Source organism: Ixodes scapularis, unplaced genomic scaffold (genome assembly GCF_016920785.2).
Source record: "Ixodes scapularis isolate PalLabHiFi unplaced genomic scaffold, ASM1692078v2 PGA_scaffold8__174_contigs__length_109621045, whole genome shotgun sequence".
Lineage (NCBI taxonomy): Eukaryota > Metazoa > Arthropoda > Arachnida > Ixodida > Ixodidae > Ixodes > Ixodes scapularis.
In genome coordinates this window covers 88317033-88336139 of record NW_024609883.1, presented here as the reverse complement: position 1 = coordinate 88336139, position 19107 = coordinate 88317033, and the positions used below count along the sequence as shown (strand labels likewise).

The 19107-nt window shown below is 45.4% G+C and overlaps 1 protein-coding gene across 1 annotated transcript in view; it reads left to right on the top strand.

Moving 5' to 3' along the window:
• Positions 1-10594: 10594 nt before the first annotated feature.
• The window catches only part of LOC8031200 (prolyl 4-hydroxylase subunit alpha-1-like), a 30794-nt gene continuing 22281 nt past the window's right edge, over positions 10595-19107 (top strand). The window contains exons 1-5 of the mRNA XM_040217600.3: positions 10595-10683; positions 11544-11698; positions 14048-14239; positions 15574-15734; positions 17933-17966. Coding sequence (XP_040073534.1) covers positions 10610-10683; positions 11544-11698; positions 14048-14239; positions 15574-15734; positions 17933-17966 — 616 coding nt within the window. The 5' untranslated portion in view covers positions 10595-10609. The remainder of the gene's footprint in view (positions 10684-11543; positions 11699-14047; positions 14240-15573; positions 15735-17932; positions 17967-19107) is intronic.

Sequence of the window (19107 nt, the reverse complement as noted above, 5' to 3'; positions counted from 1 at the left end):
ACTATGCAACACGTCGCTGTGCAAACGCAGTCCAACACGAAGCATAAAAACGGCAGATTTAGGACAACAATGCGGAGTCCATTGTTCAATTAAAACGACGTAATTTTTTTGAAAACGCCCGCAGCTTTTTACTTACGGTATGCGTCGGGAAACTTCCACATTTTGAAACAGAACGAGGCAGATTTCCTTTTAAAAACGCTCCCAGCGTCCTCCCGGACCAGTTTGACTGGATCAGCTGACGACGGCGGGACTTAACTGGTTGAACGTCAACCCCACAACAACCAATTTGCACTCCGTGTTAGCACCGCATTACACACACCACGAACGTTTCAGCTCTGTCGCATCGCCGTGTTGCACCAAACAGAACGAGATCGCCGAAACCAACGCAGCGCTGTCGTGAACCTTGGCTTGTGGTTGCGCACTCGTGGATTCTGTGACTCCCTTCGCTTTCAAAGCGCGCACCACGATTACGAACGATACTTTCCATCTTCCGGGAACATCACAGGGGCACTTCTCCGGTCACGTCTTCGCTACATGTGCTCGCAAACCGCGTCAAACCAAAAAAATACCGCGGCCTGGCGTAGTTGCCAGATTTTGCCGGAAGTCGAGACGCTGCGTCGGTCAACTCCGCAACGCAAGGAGAGTGAGGGGCGGGGCGTACTCCTCTTCCGTGGGGGTCGAAAGAGCGGGAGTTTCAAATGTGGAGATGTTCTGACTCTACTGAATTACGTCCTGTGGCGTAAATATTGATAAAAAAAATATTTTTTTTCGCGGAACATTTGTTTTGTGACATGCTTGTCCCAATTAGGCTGTTTAAAAAAACATTTTTTTTTCTTTGCAGTTACCCTTTAAAGGCGGTATTTAGTGGACGCCATATTGGCGTGCATTGTTTGCTGCTAGAGCTCAAAAAGAACTGCTACGTACTGCTGGCGAAGATAAACAATCTTGACGGTGTGAAATATACGTTGCAGAAGCGTTATGCAAATTCACTAACGGCACGTGCTCTCAACAGCAACCGGCGCAAGCTATGGCCGCCAGTGAATACCACACGACCGGAATACCACCTCTATTTGAAGTGTTTTTTTTTTTTTTTCATTACGAAACGCCAGCGACTCTTTCACAGCATGCATGCGACATTAAGGATACGGTTGGTTTTGGACGAAGCGCGTTTTTATTGGCTGTTTTTCCGTACCGTCGTAGCGGCGCTGGTGACGTCACGAAAATTTTTTGACAATTGACGCAGCTCCGATTACTTCATAATCGCACTGAACCTGCCTGTTTGCCGCAACAGCGCCGTCGCAACTGCGAAATCGCACCTAAATTCGCTCCATGTGAAACCGTCTTCTTTTCCATAAGTTACCAAGAACGAAATCATATTTCTTTGCTTACCTTCATGTGTTTTGGGCGAAGCACCTTCCATATATGCGGACATCTCTCATGCACGATGGATGCCACTGTTGACACTCCAACCTTGAATCGCAGCGCAAGGTCCTGCATTGACGTTGCCGATGACAGGTACCTGAATAAAAACAAATCATAGCTGTGTATACTAATGTCTGGAGGCCGAGAAACTACTCATGAGTTCGCCATATAAACCAGTTTAATTGCACCTCGTATCCACTCTAAACAGTGCAGTTTAAAGAGAATACCATTTTACATCAAAATAATAGCAAGTCTCACCCCCGACGAAATGGGCTCTCTGACGACATATTGCTTCGTAAGCTTAGTTTCCAGGCGAGCGTGGAGTCTTTCAAAAGTGTTCGGCATTATCCGGTAATATCTTCGAAACTGCTCCGGGTCCCTGTGAAGTATAAAGAGGGTCTGCAGAGAAAAAGTATTCCAGAAACCTGCTCGCAGAAAGGCACAAGTCAACTTATTGATGAGTAAAACTTCGATTCTTTGGCTCTGTTTTGCCAGCACGGCCTGACCCACCATCACCGCGGGCTTCCGTCTAGGAGCAGCAGTTTTTTTCCGCAGAAGTAGGTATTCCTTTTTACAGAGCATTCTGAACTCGTCGTCATCTAGAGTAGCAGCCATCATGCTCTAAGAAAATCAAGACGCGCTGCTACTTGCCCTCTTTCAATATGAAACATCGTCCACGTGACGAAGCCACCGGGACAACTGTTCGCCTTGCGCGACATGCCAAGCAACGCAACAACTAGCTTGCTTAAGCAGTTATGACTTGTGGCTCTCCCGATGTCCTTGTCGCATTCTTCGTACTCGTTGTTTTCGTCGTTTTCGTTGATGCGAATACAGTCGATGCAAACGTCTGAATCGGCCCTAAATATAAGTATACCGCGTACTGTTTACCAGAAGCTAATAAATAAAATCTGAAAATTTCATAATTTTGTTGAATATCAAAATTAGTATCCTCAAACGAATTCAAGAGTTCCAACCACGTGCATCGCAAGTGCGGAAAATCGCATATGTTCTCAATCAATGTGAAAGTGAACGCGAAAATTCGCATGTGCGGTTCATCGCTTCACTGATTTCGCAGAAGAAAATCGCACCATGTGAATTAGGCTAAAGCTCCACTGCGTCGAGCACTTCAGATTCCCTCGCGAAAGAAGAGCAGATCGCTCGCCTGGAAAGCTACCGCCGAGAACGAAAGCTACAGCTACGCTGCTCTTCTTTCTTCACCAGAGTGGAAAGGCTGAAGGTTTTTTATTCTGTCACAACACTTAGCAAAATTTGCTCTTATAGTCGAGCGCAAAAAAAAAAAAAAAACGCATTTGCGTTTTCTCATAGGAATGCATTACCGGAAGTCAAATTTAGACTGTTTGCTGTCTGCTTCAAAATGCAACAGAACACTAGCGCCACCTCAACCTCGAGTGTCTATTGTCATAACTTTATGGTTGTGTCTGAACCATAGAAAACGGCACGTGACCACAGGGAAGAAATTGAGCACGACTCAAACTTGCAAGTTTTCAATCCGCGGTTTTTTGGCTGAAAGAAAACTAATTTGAAGCCGCGAATTGTTTTCTTGGTAGTTGGGCTCTCATATGGCATGTACAAATAAGAACCTTGGCGAGTATATAATACCCTTTCAGTGACCCTTTAAGGCCCATGCTAGTTGGTGTACTTGGTGACAACACCTGGTCAACTCGGATACCGTAAGCCCGCTGGAACTGCACGAAGCGCCCAACACTGGATACTCTGCTTGTGCGTGCTTTATGTGTGTTCCGTGCACCGTGTTTGGTGACGATCTCTAGACGACCGTGTGCGCCGCCGGCTGCGCTCACCACTGGACTCTACAAACAGGACTCCCCTCTCCTGATCGGTTTCGCTCCCTTCCTTTAGCCGCGGTCTTGTGGCTCCCCCCGCCCCGCTGTGTCGGCTTTGGCAAAACACTATACCTCCTCTTTTTCCCAATTTTCTCTTCTATCATCTGTTAGTCCCCTAAACCCTCCCCGTAACTAAGATGACCGTTCGGCCTCTGGCTGTAACTTCCACGTCAAAATTTCCTCTTTTGGAAGTCTTATCTCTCTCTTTCTATGTCTCTCTCTAGCGGCAATGGCGTCGCACGTCATTTTGGTTCGCAATGTCGGAAAGCGCTCGCCTTTGGCTGCACCGTATATATATATATATGTATATATATACACGATGACCCGACTGCCGTACATCTTGGCCTTTTTAAAACCTATGCCAGGGTCCGCCATCGTTATTTTTGGCCCGGAATGTACCGCGCAGTTGCCCACTACGTCCGATCATGTCAACCATGCCAAATTGTAAACGACCGCCTTCTTCTTCCAGCGGTCTCCTTTAGCCCCTACAGCCACCGCGGTACCCCTTCGAGGTTGTCGGAATTGATATTTTTGGACCCCTGCCTTTATCAACAGCTCAGAATCGCTATATTGTTGTGGCTATTGACCACACGACCAGATACGTCGAGACCGCATTCCTTCATAAGGCCACTGCCGAAGTCATCGCACGGTTCATCCTCCACAACATTATATTACGCCATGGCACTCCTGGAGTTCTGATTAGTGACAGCGGAAAATCCTTCTTGTCAAGAACTGTTGGAGCCTTACTGCAAGCCTGCAACGTTGATCACCGACTGACATCACCTTATCACCCACAAGCCAACGGCCTTACAGACGCCTCGGCCATACACTCGCGGACATGCTCTCTAGGTACATCGCCAACACCCACTCCAACTGGGACACCGTATTACCATTTGTCACATTTGCCTATCACTCGGTCATTCAATCCATGACTGGATTCTCACCCTTTTATTTGCTGCACGGCCGTGAGTCTTCCACCACACTGGACACTAATATTCCATATTCGTCTGACCTTCTCGACCAGGATACTAATTCACAAGCCTCCTACCGTGCAGAGGCTTGCCTCCAACTCGCCCGTACACGCACATTACTCCACCAACAAGCCTCCAAACGCTCTTACGATGACCAACATCTGGATCATCAATATAATGCGGATGACCTCGTACTCATACATTTTCCTATCCACCAACTTGGGCTCTCCGAAAAACTCCTCCCAAAATACCAAGGACCGTATCGAGTCATTTGCCAAACATCCCTTGTTAGCTACCTCGTGGTGCCTGAACAGCCTTCATCTGACCGCCGCAACCGTGGTCGGCATGTCGTGCATGTCGGTCGGCTCAAGCTTTTAAACCTCGCCAGCCCGAACCTTAGCATGCTGGCTCCACCTTTTGGCCAGGATGGTCTTCTCCGAAGAGGGAGCATTTGTGGCAGCCAAGTGGCGTGCCCAGCGCTTCCAACTTGGGCGCCGGTGTGCTTGAGGGATAGCGCATGTTGAGGCTTGGTTGCGCGCGCGTTTCAGAATATAATCACTCTTGGCTGGGCAAACCATCGTCTCCGCCTGGTTATTGTTTGTCCCCAAAACACCCTCACAATATATAGGGTGATCCAAGTCGCCAGGCTCGATCTAAAATGGACCGTAAAAATCGACACCTGCACCTAGCAATCTAAACCTTTCGTCAAAGGTGTATTTCACACGTCGGTTTTTGCTTGTACAATACAAAGCACAGCTCTCTTTCTGTCAAAAATAAGGCGAATAAACTTGCCAGGGTCTACGGCGGGCAGCGACGCAGACGACAGAGGTCCAGTAGCGGGGTGTGTTTGGCGTTCGTATTGATAGATGGCGCCACCTCTTTATCGCGACGACTGGCGACCACCGTAGTTTATTAAAATTAACATCATCTTTTCGAAATGTAGCTTCGGTTAAAAAAAATGTCAACAATAAAAGCAAAACTTAAAGTTAAAAAAAAAAAACGCGTCTGCATAACGACGGCTCTTTAGCTGCCAATGGATTTCGTCTGCGTGTCGTCGGCTTTCTTTCGCTGGTCGGCTGCACCTTCGGACGCTGCTCCCGACGTTATCAATGGTTACGAACACCAAACACACCCCGCTACTGGACTTGGTCGTTTGGGTTGTCGCCCTTCGTAGACCCTGGCCAGTGTTTTGGCCCTATCTTTTACAGAAAGAGAACTACGCTTTGTAATTTTACAAGAAAAAACCTACCTGTGAAGTGCACCTTTGACGAAAAGTTTAGATTGCTTCGTGCAGGCGTCAATTTTCACGCTCCATTTTAGATGGAGCCTGAACCTTCACTATACATGTATATCATAAAACAAACAATACGTATACAGTACTCGCACAGTTCAGAAGAACGAAGCAAATGTCTACTCTAGAGATCAGCGGCAACGAGCGAGCGAACTAGCCAAAAGGGAACATTGCAGCTTCGAATACAGCAGCTGTGGCTTATAGGCTTGCTGTATGCCTCAGTGTAACTCCCATTGGCAAGGTATATTTTATTTTTTTTATTTATTTTTAAAAAATACTTAAACACAAAACACATAAAAAGCTTTGCCTTTTTTAACTTTTATGAGATGTCGCGTTCGTCGACCGCACACGTGCCTGCGTTGTAAAAGAAAACTTATTCCACACCATTGTTTTATGTCCCTTAAAAAAAGGCCTGGCGTGTTTTTTTTTTTTTTCTTTAACATCTGTATACTGCGAGCCAAACGGGTATCATTCCACTGGTGATTCAGTCGACCCGACAATTCTGCGGGGAATAATAAAGTAGAGAGCCCAAACATGAAAGAATGGCAACTCGAACCACAAACAGCGCTTTCAATTTAAAGGCGGACGGCTTCTGCACAGAGGTTGGTTGCAAGTCCGCAGGCGCGCTTCGTCGAAACTTTAGACAAAGCACGATCCTTCTCGCCTTTAGACTGTAGAGGCAAGTAGAATTGTGGGCAGTAACAAAGTAGAAAGCTGGGCTAGTTGGTGGAAGTTAAAGCTCCTCCTGCGTTGTGTGTTCCTTTTCTTACCGCTCGTTGTTACCTGCTGTTACACATACACCATGAATAGCGGGCAGAGATACTGAGCAAAAGCTGACGACAATTACGGGCAACCAACGCTCTCAAGTCCTCCTTCTATTTCGTGTTGCAAACGCGGCCAAGAAGTCACGTGACTCCAACCAAGCAGGTGGAAACGGTCTCAAGCCGAGGCACACTACAAAACAACGTATAAAAAGAACGTGACAGAAATAAAAAAAGACCATGTACCCAAAAAACACGTAGCGGAAATCGCTCTTTTTTATCCTAACTTCGGCGTCGACGGAGCAATCGCCAAACAATACTTTGGTTATGCTCGTTTATACTCAGGCAAGCCGGAGCAGCTGACGGATGCGTTCCGTTTGAAGAGACGGTTTACGCGTTCCGGGAAAGAGAGCGATATTTTGAAGAAGTGGTCATGACGTAAGTAAACGATCCCAACCGTATTTAGTTTCAATCATTTTTATAACATTTTTGATCAAGTTATGTATGAGGGCTTCTGGGCTGCATCTTTAATTTCCGTGTGGAGCCCTATTTAATAGATTATTTGACATAACGTGTTTTTTTTCTCGTTGGATTAAGATTATAAGTAATGTTTATGTAATTACGAAATACTATCGAACTTAGCATATTCACTATGATAGAGTCCGGTGAAGGCTCATTCGGCATGGCATGTCCCGTTATTTTAATCAGATGTGTTTTTTAGTTAATCATGGAAATAGCAATCATTTTGTGCGTATGAAGCTGCATTCATGCGATGCGGTGAGGACTTGATGACCTCACTGCTTCCGGGCGCAGTCGAACTATCGCCATCGCAATTTTCATCCTCTTGGTTGAAAAAACAAGAACCTTTCTGGGCAACTCTGGCGACTTCGCGGATCACGTTCCGCGGTTAAAGTTGAGCGTCGAGGAGAGCATTCTTTATTTCGAACGTAATTGTGCGTTTTAGAACTTTTCCGGTTCATCTAGCAGTTGCCACCACAAGGAACTCCTACGAGAAAGACAACGATTTAAAGGACAGGCCCAGTCGCGTGGAGGAGCTTTGCTACTGAGCTTTGCCTCAGTACCAGCTACTTCAGTTTCAATGGTGGTTTCTTTGAACAGACGAGTGGAGCCGCGATGGGGCGTCCATTTCAGTCGCCACATAAAACGTATGCATGGAATCCATTGAACAAACGGCCCTGTAGTCGTTCGCTGCAGGTCCCAAGGAGTTCTTGCGCTGTGTGTACGACTGCTTTAGTATTCTAAGATAAACAAAGTGGGAAAGTTCCTGACGCACCTTAACTCCATCGAGCCGACAATTCAGTTTTCGCTGTAACGCGCTAAGGAGAACACCTTGCTTTTCTCCAATGTGCTGATAAAAATAAAAAAGAAAGAGCTGACATTTTTTGTATACAGAAAACCGACACCCAGAGCTACCATCAGTTTGACACAAACCATCCTACCAGTCAGAAGGCGTTGGTGGTACACTTTGGCCCAGGTCAAGGACTGTTTGCTGGACTGAGGTTGATAAAATAAAACAAAATAAAACCGTCTTGGCTGACCTCAAAAAAAAAAAGAAAACAGCAACACGAGCAGTTTTATCTACTGTAATGCCCGTCGTATGATCAAAGTCGTCAGCACCTGCAGCCACAGGGAAGTACGCCATCCTAGCCAAAATTGCGCATCAGTGTTCCTTATATACCAGACACTAGTGGAATCGCTGGGGCGTGCGCTGGCTAGAGAGGAGATCCAGATGGCCCAGAAACCAATATCAACACTTGGACGGCTTATTCCACAACCAAAACATCGCCCCGCCCCCCCCTCGAAGAGTGAACGCAAGGTATCGTTTATAGTATTCTATGCGCGAATTGCCCAGCCACGTACATTGGCGAAACCAAGAACTTGAAGAATATCAGACAAAACAAAAATGTTGTTCGAATGCTAGATCACGAGCGCAGCGCGGTTGCTGAACACTGCGCCCTCAAAAAACACCGCATCGACATTAAGAACGCCAAAAGTTTTGACGTTGAAACCAACCGCCGACTGCGTTTTTTCCTAGAGTCGTGGCACATACAAACTGTGCTAGGAAACACCAATGCATCTCTCGGCGCTTTTTCATTCGCGTACGACCACGGGCTTCGAGACATGTATACCGACTCAAAAGGGAATGCCCCACCCTAAAATGAGACGAAAACGAAAACACAATTCTTCACCGGCCATCCTGCGTAACCCTGAAGAAGAGCCGAAGAGGCATCGAAACGCAGGGTTCCTTATTAGACTTGACTGGACGTCGTGCAATATATATATATATTTTTTTATAATTCCACCCAACCAGAATCATCTCAGTCGAATTAGCGCGTTGGATACTTATTCGACGGGTGATACTTAATTCGACATAAAGCTTAAGATATGTTTTTTGTACGCACTAGTGAAGTAAACTGGAGCTCACATTATGATATTTAGAGTACCTCTCTTAGGCTCCCATTTCCATGTTTATCGGCGTTCGCGTCGGCGTAATCGCGCAAAATGTAGCGGGAAAATCGACATCACATGACCTAAACACCAATTCAATTTCTCGCTAAATTTAGCGGGGAAATTCAGTTTCTCCGTTAGATTTAGCGAACAAATTCAGTTTCTCTGCTAGATTTAGCGGGAAAATCGGCGTCACGTGAATTCTATTTCGGGCTAAATTTCGCATGGAATGGTATTGGTGTTGAGGTCATGCGACTTTAGAACTTGCGCTCTCATAAAGGTGCACTCATGGCGCATATAATACAGAAATAAAAAGCTGTTGTTTGGAATTCGCCGTAGGACGCAGGTGCGCAGTCGGAGACTTGCAAACGGCTGAAAGAAGTACGTGTAGAGGAGAAAGGTTTCTGAACCCGAGGCCGCTGGAGCCTTTTGTACATTATGATGCTTTAGTTGCGTCCTGAATGCTTGTTTAGTTGTGTGTTTCTTTCTTCTGCCCTCGGCAATATGTTATTGCGGCAACGGAAGGAAAATTGCGTGCCTAGAGTGATTCGTGGCCAGGTGGGCTAGCACACACCAGCTCGAAGCACGTGCAGCGAAAGCTTGCGCTGCAGAACCCAGGGATCATGGGTTCAATCCCCACCTCTCCCTGTTTCGATCTGTATTTACATTGTAGCGTCGCGCGGTCGTATATTACTCCTGCGTGGTAAACGTTCAATACCCCAGGCTAGCAGTCGTACTGCACTGGCTAAATTGCTCATCTACAGTGGGTAAACATTTCGCCCTATTCTGGCAGACTAAACTTCTGCTGTCTAACAAAAAATTTGGTTTTTTGTGCCTAGAAAGAGGCCGATAAATCTATACAGTTTTGAAACGAGAAGCATATAGTTATAAAAGAGTAGGATATTAGTCACTAGTACAAAATACTATTTTGGATTTCAAAGCTCCGATACATTTTTCTACTTTTTGTTTTTTGCCACAGATGCCTTATACAAGATACTCGATGGAATTTAGTACCATTGTTTTAAATGCACCTTCAAGGCCTTCAAAATACTCTCCTTCAAAGATGCGCCGATTCATTGAGACAATCTCTACTCTGGGAGTAACCCTCAGCGTGCGTTGGTTCGCCGATTATTCGAAGGAGTTCAGTCTAAAATCCATCTGAGGGCACACAAAACATGTACATGAACCTGCTACCAAATGTTCATTGTTTGAGAATCGTGACGGCCTAAGTGAGCTCCTGACGTTTGAGGAAGGTCGCAGTGTTGTAGTCTATTGTTTCAACTATCCAACATCTGACGCGTCACTCACAAACTCCGATACGAAATAGAAGAAGCTAGCTGAAACGATCAGGCGTGTGACTAATTTTCGAGAGTGTCTCGGTAAGGCACCAATGTCAAGTGCCAGGCAAGTGATAGCCATAGTCGTTGGCTGTTCTGCTATGGTCGCTCACTAAGGCAGCCAGGGCGTGACTTATAATATTAATGCTGTTTGCTGCGCAATTTCTTTTTCAATGTCCTTATCGGTTGATGCCACAATCCCATTTGACAGTGAGCGATAATAAGATGACCGAGACCCGCACAACACCCTGCGGTTCGTAGGTTCTCGGTTACTATACTTCTGCCTACCCTTGACCGGAGGATGAGTGTATGCCATCGCGGTGCCCAGTGGTTTCCTGACGGCACACCGACTAAATTCCATAACTGATTATTTCTATCAACCGGCAGGCACTTCTGGAGCTTAGCCGTGCTGCTGTGCTGTCTGGTGACACATTCAATAGGTCAAAAGAACAAAGACTTCTACACGACAGTGTCCACGCTCTCCGATCTCATCCACATGGAAAAACAAGTAAAGGCCGACCTCCTCCGCTACGTGGAACGGCTCAGAGTTGTTCAAGACAGCATACTCAAGTAGGTTCTACCACCTTTGTGATGCAATCAGATCGTATCGTTGCGGTAAGGGGAGGACTGGGTGAAGCGTATGCGGAGATTGGAGCGCAGATTTAACTTTGACGCATAACATATAATGCTTATTAGATTCATAACGTTTTTCTTTTTTTTTTTTTTATTGGGATCAAAGAGGGCAGGGACATGTTAAATCAGTAAGATCTGCGTTTTTTTAGTCCATAGGATTGACAGGGACAGCACCTAGCGTTCTCCTAATGGTCGTCCGTTCGTCCTACGTAGCTTCAGTAGCTTCAGTGAAGAGGAGAAAAAAGAGTTTGAGGTGAATATCTAAATGCTTCATGTATGCTCAGAGTGCTTCCCTTGTGCTCGGTACTATGCTTCTTCAGGAGCTACACCTGACAAGGGATCTACAAACACTATGCATTTGAGGCGTTTTTGGAATAGGCCAAACAGTTTACGTACCTTTTTGTACCTCCCTAGTTTTATTTTACTCGTACCCATAAACGTAAAGTCGTGATACTATATCTTGTTTCTAGCTGCTAGCCAAGTGGAGACACTGAGCGTTATTCGCCTTTCTGGGGTGTATTTAATTTAACCCTTTAAGTAAGTTTATGTCATTGGTTCTAGTTTTTTTCTTACTTTTTACTATCTAATAGTTGACGTTTCTAGTCACTCTTGCTATGTTCCTCTTCCCGTTTTCACACGCTTTTTTCACCTTGAACGTTCGGTACTAGGACGTTATTCATAAAAGCATAGAAACGCCTCTTTAGAGTTTTTTTTTTCTTTTCTACATTTTCTTTTGCATATTTGGCGTTTAACATTTAAAATATTTACGTTGCTGTTGTGATTTTTATTTTTGTCAGTTTTGCCCAAGACAGACAGCCCTACGACAACTTGACGTCACCGTCCGCCCTCTCCGACTACCTGAAGCACCCGGTGCACGCCTTCCAGTTGATCAAGAGAATGACCGCTGGCCTGAAGACCGTCGAAGCTCAGGTCGAAAAAACGCTAAAGTTTGGTAGGTCTCACCACTTCTTAGGAAAGGCTGTACCTTAATTTATGACAAGTTAAGAACCCAGTACATACTCCGCCTCGAGCGCGAGCTTTCGGACTTCGATTGTACTTCATTGCACGCGTAGCCAGATCCAGGCCGAAGACCAGGGGCGCGTATTGGAGGTGAAGCATTTAGCAGGTTCTTAACCTGTCACCGACTACTGGATAAAATATGAATAAGACTGGAGGTCAGTTATAGCCGAGATCTTTGGTTAATGCCTTCTTGCATCTTGTCTTGCCGCCTGTGTGCCTTGCCTGTGTGCCTTGCCTGTGTGCCTTGCCTTTACTCCTTGAGAGCCTTGAGTCTCTCAAACGGGCACAAAATGAAGTTCTAAGCACTCAAACCAAACGCAAACACTGCACCTCGTGACTGTGCAGACCGCATTGAACTGCACACAAAGAGGATCCACACAAACTTTATTTTTAATTAGTGTAGAATACGGCTCCCTTTGGCAAAATAGTAATGGCAAGTTATAAACAAAACCATTATGATGAGAATTTTCCATGCCATAGTCGCCGACAAATTGAGAACGGCAGTGAGCGTCTTTTGAACGCCAAGCTTTCTGCAGCACGCGCCTTGTTCCTCCCGTCGTGCTTTGGATGCGCGCGCTCGAGGGACAATAGACGCCGAAGGGTTGTCGAAGGTAGGAAGCTCGCGCTGGAAGTGGAACAACCAAAGCTCCTCTTTACTGTTCTCCCTTTGTCAGTGACTATAGAAGTTCACCACTTAGCAAGTGCTCAACATCAGCACATACAGTTACGGCTAAGAGTGAATACATACCCTAAAGGGCTTGTATAGTTATAAGTGTATCATAACGCAATCACAACAAATTGAATATCAGCAGGAGTCTAAATTCAAACAACTCCATTTGAAATTTAGAATCTTCGTAAAAATCACCATTTAAAGGTTCATAATCATAGCCACTATCTTCAGTTCACAAAGCCTTTTATTTATCAATCTTCTACGGGAACATTTACAGTCAAAAGCAAAAGTATTCTTTCTCACTGTGCTGTGATTCGCGTAGACAGAAACAGACTATACGTAACATATGTCTATCACCTAAACAAATATTGTTTTGGTGCTATGCCTGTTACCTTTCCTATCGGCATATGCAAAATACAATCAAGTTCTAACCCGCGTGCGCCAAGAGGACAGATAACTATCAATCTCAGGAGCAGCTTGGCGTGCTATATCAAAGACTCCTACACGAAGCAACAAGACTTCGATTGGATGAATACTTGTGTTACTTCAATTTTGAAGCCACCCGCTATTTCCGCATCCTTTCGACGTAAAAGCCTCATTTTTGCCTTTTGTTCCGTGCCAGAATTATCAGAAAACGAAGATATCTCATTCGTGTGTTATCATGATACATAAGTATCCTGATAAGTTCTGCGCAACTACTCCTTGCTTTGTAATGTAATTTATTATCTTCATAAATGCCAATGGCTTTTATCTGCTTAGTAACTCTATGCGATAGCCACACACTTATAAAATAAGCGTTGTACGTCGGAGAGCACCGTAATACCCATGTCTGCATGAACACATCCAGGTCCCTTGGTTAACATCAAAGCAATGAGCAAAAACCGGCCGATTCCATGAAGCGAGGACTTCAAGGAGCTTGCGACGTCACGTGTGACATTTAGGACACATATGCTCTGGACTTCATAACCATAGCCACTATATTGAGTTCATAAAGCCGTTTATTTATAAATTTGCTACGCACAGGTGTGCAGGTTTTATGAGAACTAGTCTTTCTCCTCATTGTACTGCGACTGGTGGAAAGGCAGAGGTCGACCAAACGTAACATATCTCTTGTTGATAAACAAATACGGTATTTGGGTTATTCCAGTTACCTTTCCTATCGGTGTACAAAAAATCAAGTTCTAACTTGCACGCACCCAGACAGGGAACTTTCAATCTCAGAAGCAGTTTCGCGTGTTATATTCGAGGCTCATACAAGAGGCAACTACTTCGATTGGATGAATACATTTCGTAATTCAATACTGACACTATTCGCTTCTTCTACGTTTACTGGGCCTAAAAATCATATTTTTGACTTCGCACCTTATGTAAAGTGCCAGAAAAACTAAATATAGCATTCTTGTCTGTAAAGTGTAACATCCCTGACATCTAGTAAAGTGTATAAGGATCAGTTCCGCGCCACGTGCCCATGATCTTGTAATATCATTTATTCCCGTCATAAATGCAAATAATTATCTCGTAAGGAACTGTACGGGCTAGTCACACGATTATAAAATAAAAATTGTAGGTTTGGAAGCACTGAAATACCCATGTCTCCACAAACACTTCCAGATCCTTTGATTAACATCAAAGCAATGCGCAAGCAACGGCTGCTTCCATGGGACGACGACTTCCAGGGGCTTGCGACATCACTTGTGACACTTCAAGAAATATATGCTCTGGACTTTCACGAACTGGCCGAGGGACACCTTCACACTAAAATTCCGCGCAACCGCACAATTCCTGGACGTCTTCCGCTCAATGGTATGCAAGGGAGTTCATCACCTACAACTAGCGCATGTTCCCTTACGAAGTCTTTTTCTGAAGCTCGGCACAGCTTTGTATGTGCGCTTCGGAAACGTGCGCCTGGACCTGTTAGAGCAAACTGTTTTCCAAATATTAATTTCCTTCTAAGAATACGATATTCACTCTGCTTTCCAAATACACCATAAAGCATCCTTGGACAACGCTCAGCCAATATAAACTTCGATCTGAATACAGCAGAAGGCGTACGTTCTTTACTAGCGTTCGGAAAACATGATATAAGTATCTACGACACATTATAGTTTAATTCTTATTTACTTTAGATTTTACTCAAGTTCCTAGTTTGCATTTAGTAGGCGTATTTACCATATTTAAGTTAAAAACCCCTGCTGCAGAGCCCATGTAGATTTACTGAATTGCATTCTGTTCGTGGCCTATTGTATCTTTGTGCGCATCAAGCCGGTTCCGATTCTATGACGCGCGTTCACTGCCGTAGGTTAGCAGGCGTACTCCATCGGCCAAATCTCATGCGTTGCGCAGAGACCAGTTCCAAAACAACCCAATTAGAAACCGAGCTCTTACCCTAAAGAATTTTAACTTCTAAGTTATTTTGGAAACATTTAAAGTGTGTAAAACATTTATTATGCAGGGCTACTCACCCGTATTTTTATATTACCGTGTCTGGAGTTTTTTCGTCATGATAAGGGAAAGTTTTTCTTAGGTACAAGTCGAATCATCAAAGCCGCACAGCCAACGTTAAGAGTTAACCAATCAGGCCGCTCGGAGAGCATAACGGGTGGACGTGAATTCGTAGAAGATATCCTGAAGAAAGTCGCTGGATTCGTCCACCTTTTCGCAGCCTTCCTCATAAAACCCCAGGGCCCCATCGAAAAGAAGGACGATCGGAAACGCCACATATACTTGAGACCTAGGAGCCATAATATTTCGAAATATTTGATACATAACATAAAAAGTGCAACTACTGGTTTTAAAAATGCAAACACTTTACAATATGTTTTTTTTTTTCTAATAGTTTTATTTAAGTTTTTGTGTAGGCCCTTACTTGCATCAGCGCCACTTTTGGTGACGAAAATTGCAATGGCGGAAAGCTTTAAAATTTTTGAAACCATTAATAGTGTTGAGATCGTGCCAGTGCCTGTAATTCGTCAATTGTATTAGCGCCTGGACCTTGGCTATGACATAGGCGCTAGTATTTCCTCTTTTGCAAGCCACCTTCTCTTTCTCTCTCTCTCTCTTAACGCGCCACTGAACTCCAATGCAACGTCATCGCGTTGGAGACTCATTTATCGGCTTTCCTCTTTCTACACCGACAGCTCGGGACTGCTTGAACATCAGCCAGGTGGCTCTGCACCAGGGTATGCACGACCTCGCAGTGAAATGGGCCGAGCAGGCGCTAGCCAAGGCCGCCGACGAAAAACCGCCCTCAATCCCAAAGCAAGAACTGGACAGCCATTACGAGGCCGTCGTCACAAAGGTTCTCAGATCCATGCTCTTTGTGTTAAGAGAATCCAAGACATAGCGATACAACCTAAAATACCAGGGCTGTGCATGACGTCTCCGTTAGTGGATTCCCACCCCGCCCCCAGGCGGAAAACACGCCGAAGTTTGACGGAAGACCGACGCAAAACGGCAGACGCGTCCCTCTTCGCGTTGCAGCATGCTCACGTCGCGTTTGTTGTGAGACCCTGCGAAAGGCAATGTCGACGACGCTGATGCAAGGTTTTGCGACACTGCGTGGATACACTATACTTCGTTTCATCTTAACATCAGACACAGCGGACGCTACGCGTAGATCATGTAGCCTGCTTCTTGTACAGGGGTCGCGGTGGTGTCAGCACGCGTAGCTGTTTTTGGCTAATTTAAATAAACTACTGGGTAGACCTCAAGGCATCTACCATTGAGGTATACCCACTATCCTTTCAACGAGAGCCAATTAGAACTTGGCGTCTTTTTGACGTCACCGCAACTGCTAAGCAAGAAGCAGACGACTTGCTGTCTGCTTTAGCTAATGGGACCACTCAAGCAACGTCAAGAGTGGAAGCCACTGAGCCGTTTCTATTTATGAATTGTTCAGCGATGATAGAACACGCGTACACAAACATGACAAACTGTATGACTGTGCGCTTTCCATGCTTTCTGATTGGACATTGTAAATGTTTAACACGGGTCGCCCCTGAGGTTCACTTCCAACCTAGATACATATCTTCGTTAGTTGGTGTTTTTTTTTTTTTTGCGCGTCGTCCTTTTACGGTGGGCTTGAAATATTTCTGAAAATGTTATAGGCGATTGCTTTTAATACGTAGTCTGTAAATTTGAGCTCTCAAATACTACGAAACGTTCAGTCCAGTTACGCACGGGTTGTAAGCGTTCCCGTCAGTCCGACAGATGGCGTAAGAGTCTTAAGGCTGGTTTAAAGAGCCTAGATTATGAGAGGGTTCATCTCAAACCATGGGGATCGTTTGCAATTTATTGACCGACGCCTCCTGTGGCTGTCGGTCGTAAATGCACATGCGCTGCGTTTTCGCCTGGCGAGGAGAAAAAAAGACCGGAAACGCGGAGAAGTTTGCAGATGATCAACGCTTTCGTTCCTTCCTCGCAGCTCGTATTGCAAATGCGGCCCATAAACCACGTGATTCCGATCGAGCGTTTTGAAACTTTCTGTAAGGCAGATTCTTTTGGCTGCTTCACACACCTGCGTTTATCTGGGACCGACTGCGCCACAACCGGTTTTAAAACCTTTTCTGACTGCTTGCGATCGTCTGCTAAAGGCCCATTCACACACTTGCGACTCCTTAGAACCCAGTACCTTGGAACCTCTCAATATCTCTTACGACGAGAGGACAGACTGGCGCCATCTATGGGGTAGCAGTGTAAACTTGGCGGTCCGGCATATGTTCAATTTCCCTCGCGCATTACCCTTTCTTTCTTGGCTCGAAAAGCTTTTGTCGACGTTATAAACAAGCCTTTCTTATAGGTATTACTCACGTTTGACCTTGGAAATCCCGCAAAACCTTCGCCCTTGTGAAATGCAGTTCTAGGATCAACGCACAGATGGCGCCAGCGTGCCAGTGTGTTCTCTTGTACCAAGACATTTTAAAGGCCCGTTCACACTTTTGCAACCGAGTACGATCGAGAGAGACAAGACCGGTTTTTAAGCCTCTTACGACGTCTTAGAACCAGCTCCGCAGCGGCGCATCCGGTCCTAAGACGTCGCAAGAAGCTTAAAACCGGTCTGGTCTCTCTCGGTCTTACTCGGTTGCATATGTGTGAACGGCGCTTAAGAGGTTCTAACAGGTCTCGCCTCTCTCGGTCGTATTCGGTTGCAATAGTGTAAACGGACCTTAATGCATCTTGTGACTGGTTACGACCGGTCGTAAGTGATCACAAGAGGCTTTAACCGACCCTCAATCGTCCGCAGTCACAAGTGTGTGAACCAGCCGTCGGTGTGTTACGCGACTACAAAGGTAACCGAAAAACCTCAAACACAGTCAAACGCAAATCTGCAAACCTGCCTTTGTTTCCTACTCCGAGGATATCGCCAGGATCTCTAGCTTCACGTCTAGGGGCGTCGACCTGACCCGTTTGAAAAGTATGAAAACGAGTTTAAGTCGATGCGCTTAATTCGCTTTGAGTTCACCTTACTGTACTGTCGTTTTATTTCCTCTCTCACAGTACGATGAATTGCTGAGTACAAGGGGACAAGTGGGTAAGATTGCTGTTTGTTGTTGTTCAAAATTAATACTGACCGATGGGCCAGTTAGTACATGACTTATTTTGACAAAATGCGCCGCAAGAGGAACAGAGTAGGTAAGACAACACGAAGCGCTCGCTGCCAAGCACGACAGCGACCTTTGTTTTGTCTTACCTACTCTTTCCGTCTTGTGGTGCATTTTGTCAAAATGCTCAAAATTAGTTTGAGGCTACCTACAGGAATAGAGCTGGCTTTACATTCAAGGTGTTGGTCCGTGTCAAGTAGCTTGTATGACGTCCCAGTCACCTGGCAACATAATGTCACCTGACAATATGAAGTTCCGTGGCACTGTGATGTCAACAGACTTCATGAGTCACCTGGGTTAAAGACTCATAAGTCCATAATTTTAAGTTACATCGTGATATCACGTGGCACCTTGGAGCCATCGACATTAAGCCGTCACGAGATATTATGACGTCACATGACACTTGAAGGTTATCGACATTATGTTGTCACACATGATGTCACGTGGCACTGCGGTGGCTTCATATAATTACAAAACCTTCGCAATATGCTCTTGAGTGACGTCTGTACTTTGGCCGCAAAAAGAAGAAGCGCGAGAGGGCCCAGTATATCCTATGCATTTAGAATGTCTTTGAAAAATTCCAAAGTGATAGCCATTTTCTATTCACTCGTTTCCAACATTTAGTATTACTATTACCCCCTCTACGAATTACACCCCTCTAGAGAAACATTAGATTGTTCCGCTTACATTACAGGCCCTTTCACACACTTGCAACTCCTTAGAACCGAGTGCCTTAAAATCCCTTAAAGACCAACGACCAAATCCGATGATATGCAGCGCTTTGCTCCTCCCTCGTCTCCGAGCGAGGGAACCGAAGAATGGAAAGATGGCACTAAAAAAATCGGGCATGAGTCCGCGCGCGCCGTGCGGATTGGGGTTGGTGGGGGGTTCGTTATTGTGTGAGCACATGAATGGAGATAAGCCAGAAGAAAAGGTGCCCTCATAATGGATAATGGGCATGCCAGAATCTATGCGCCGGAGGATAAGCGAAGGAAGCTTCCACGGCCAGGAAACGAAAACAAAGTTTGTTTCTCGCTCTGGGCTTTACGTATTCGCTGAGAGAAGCACCCA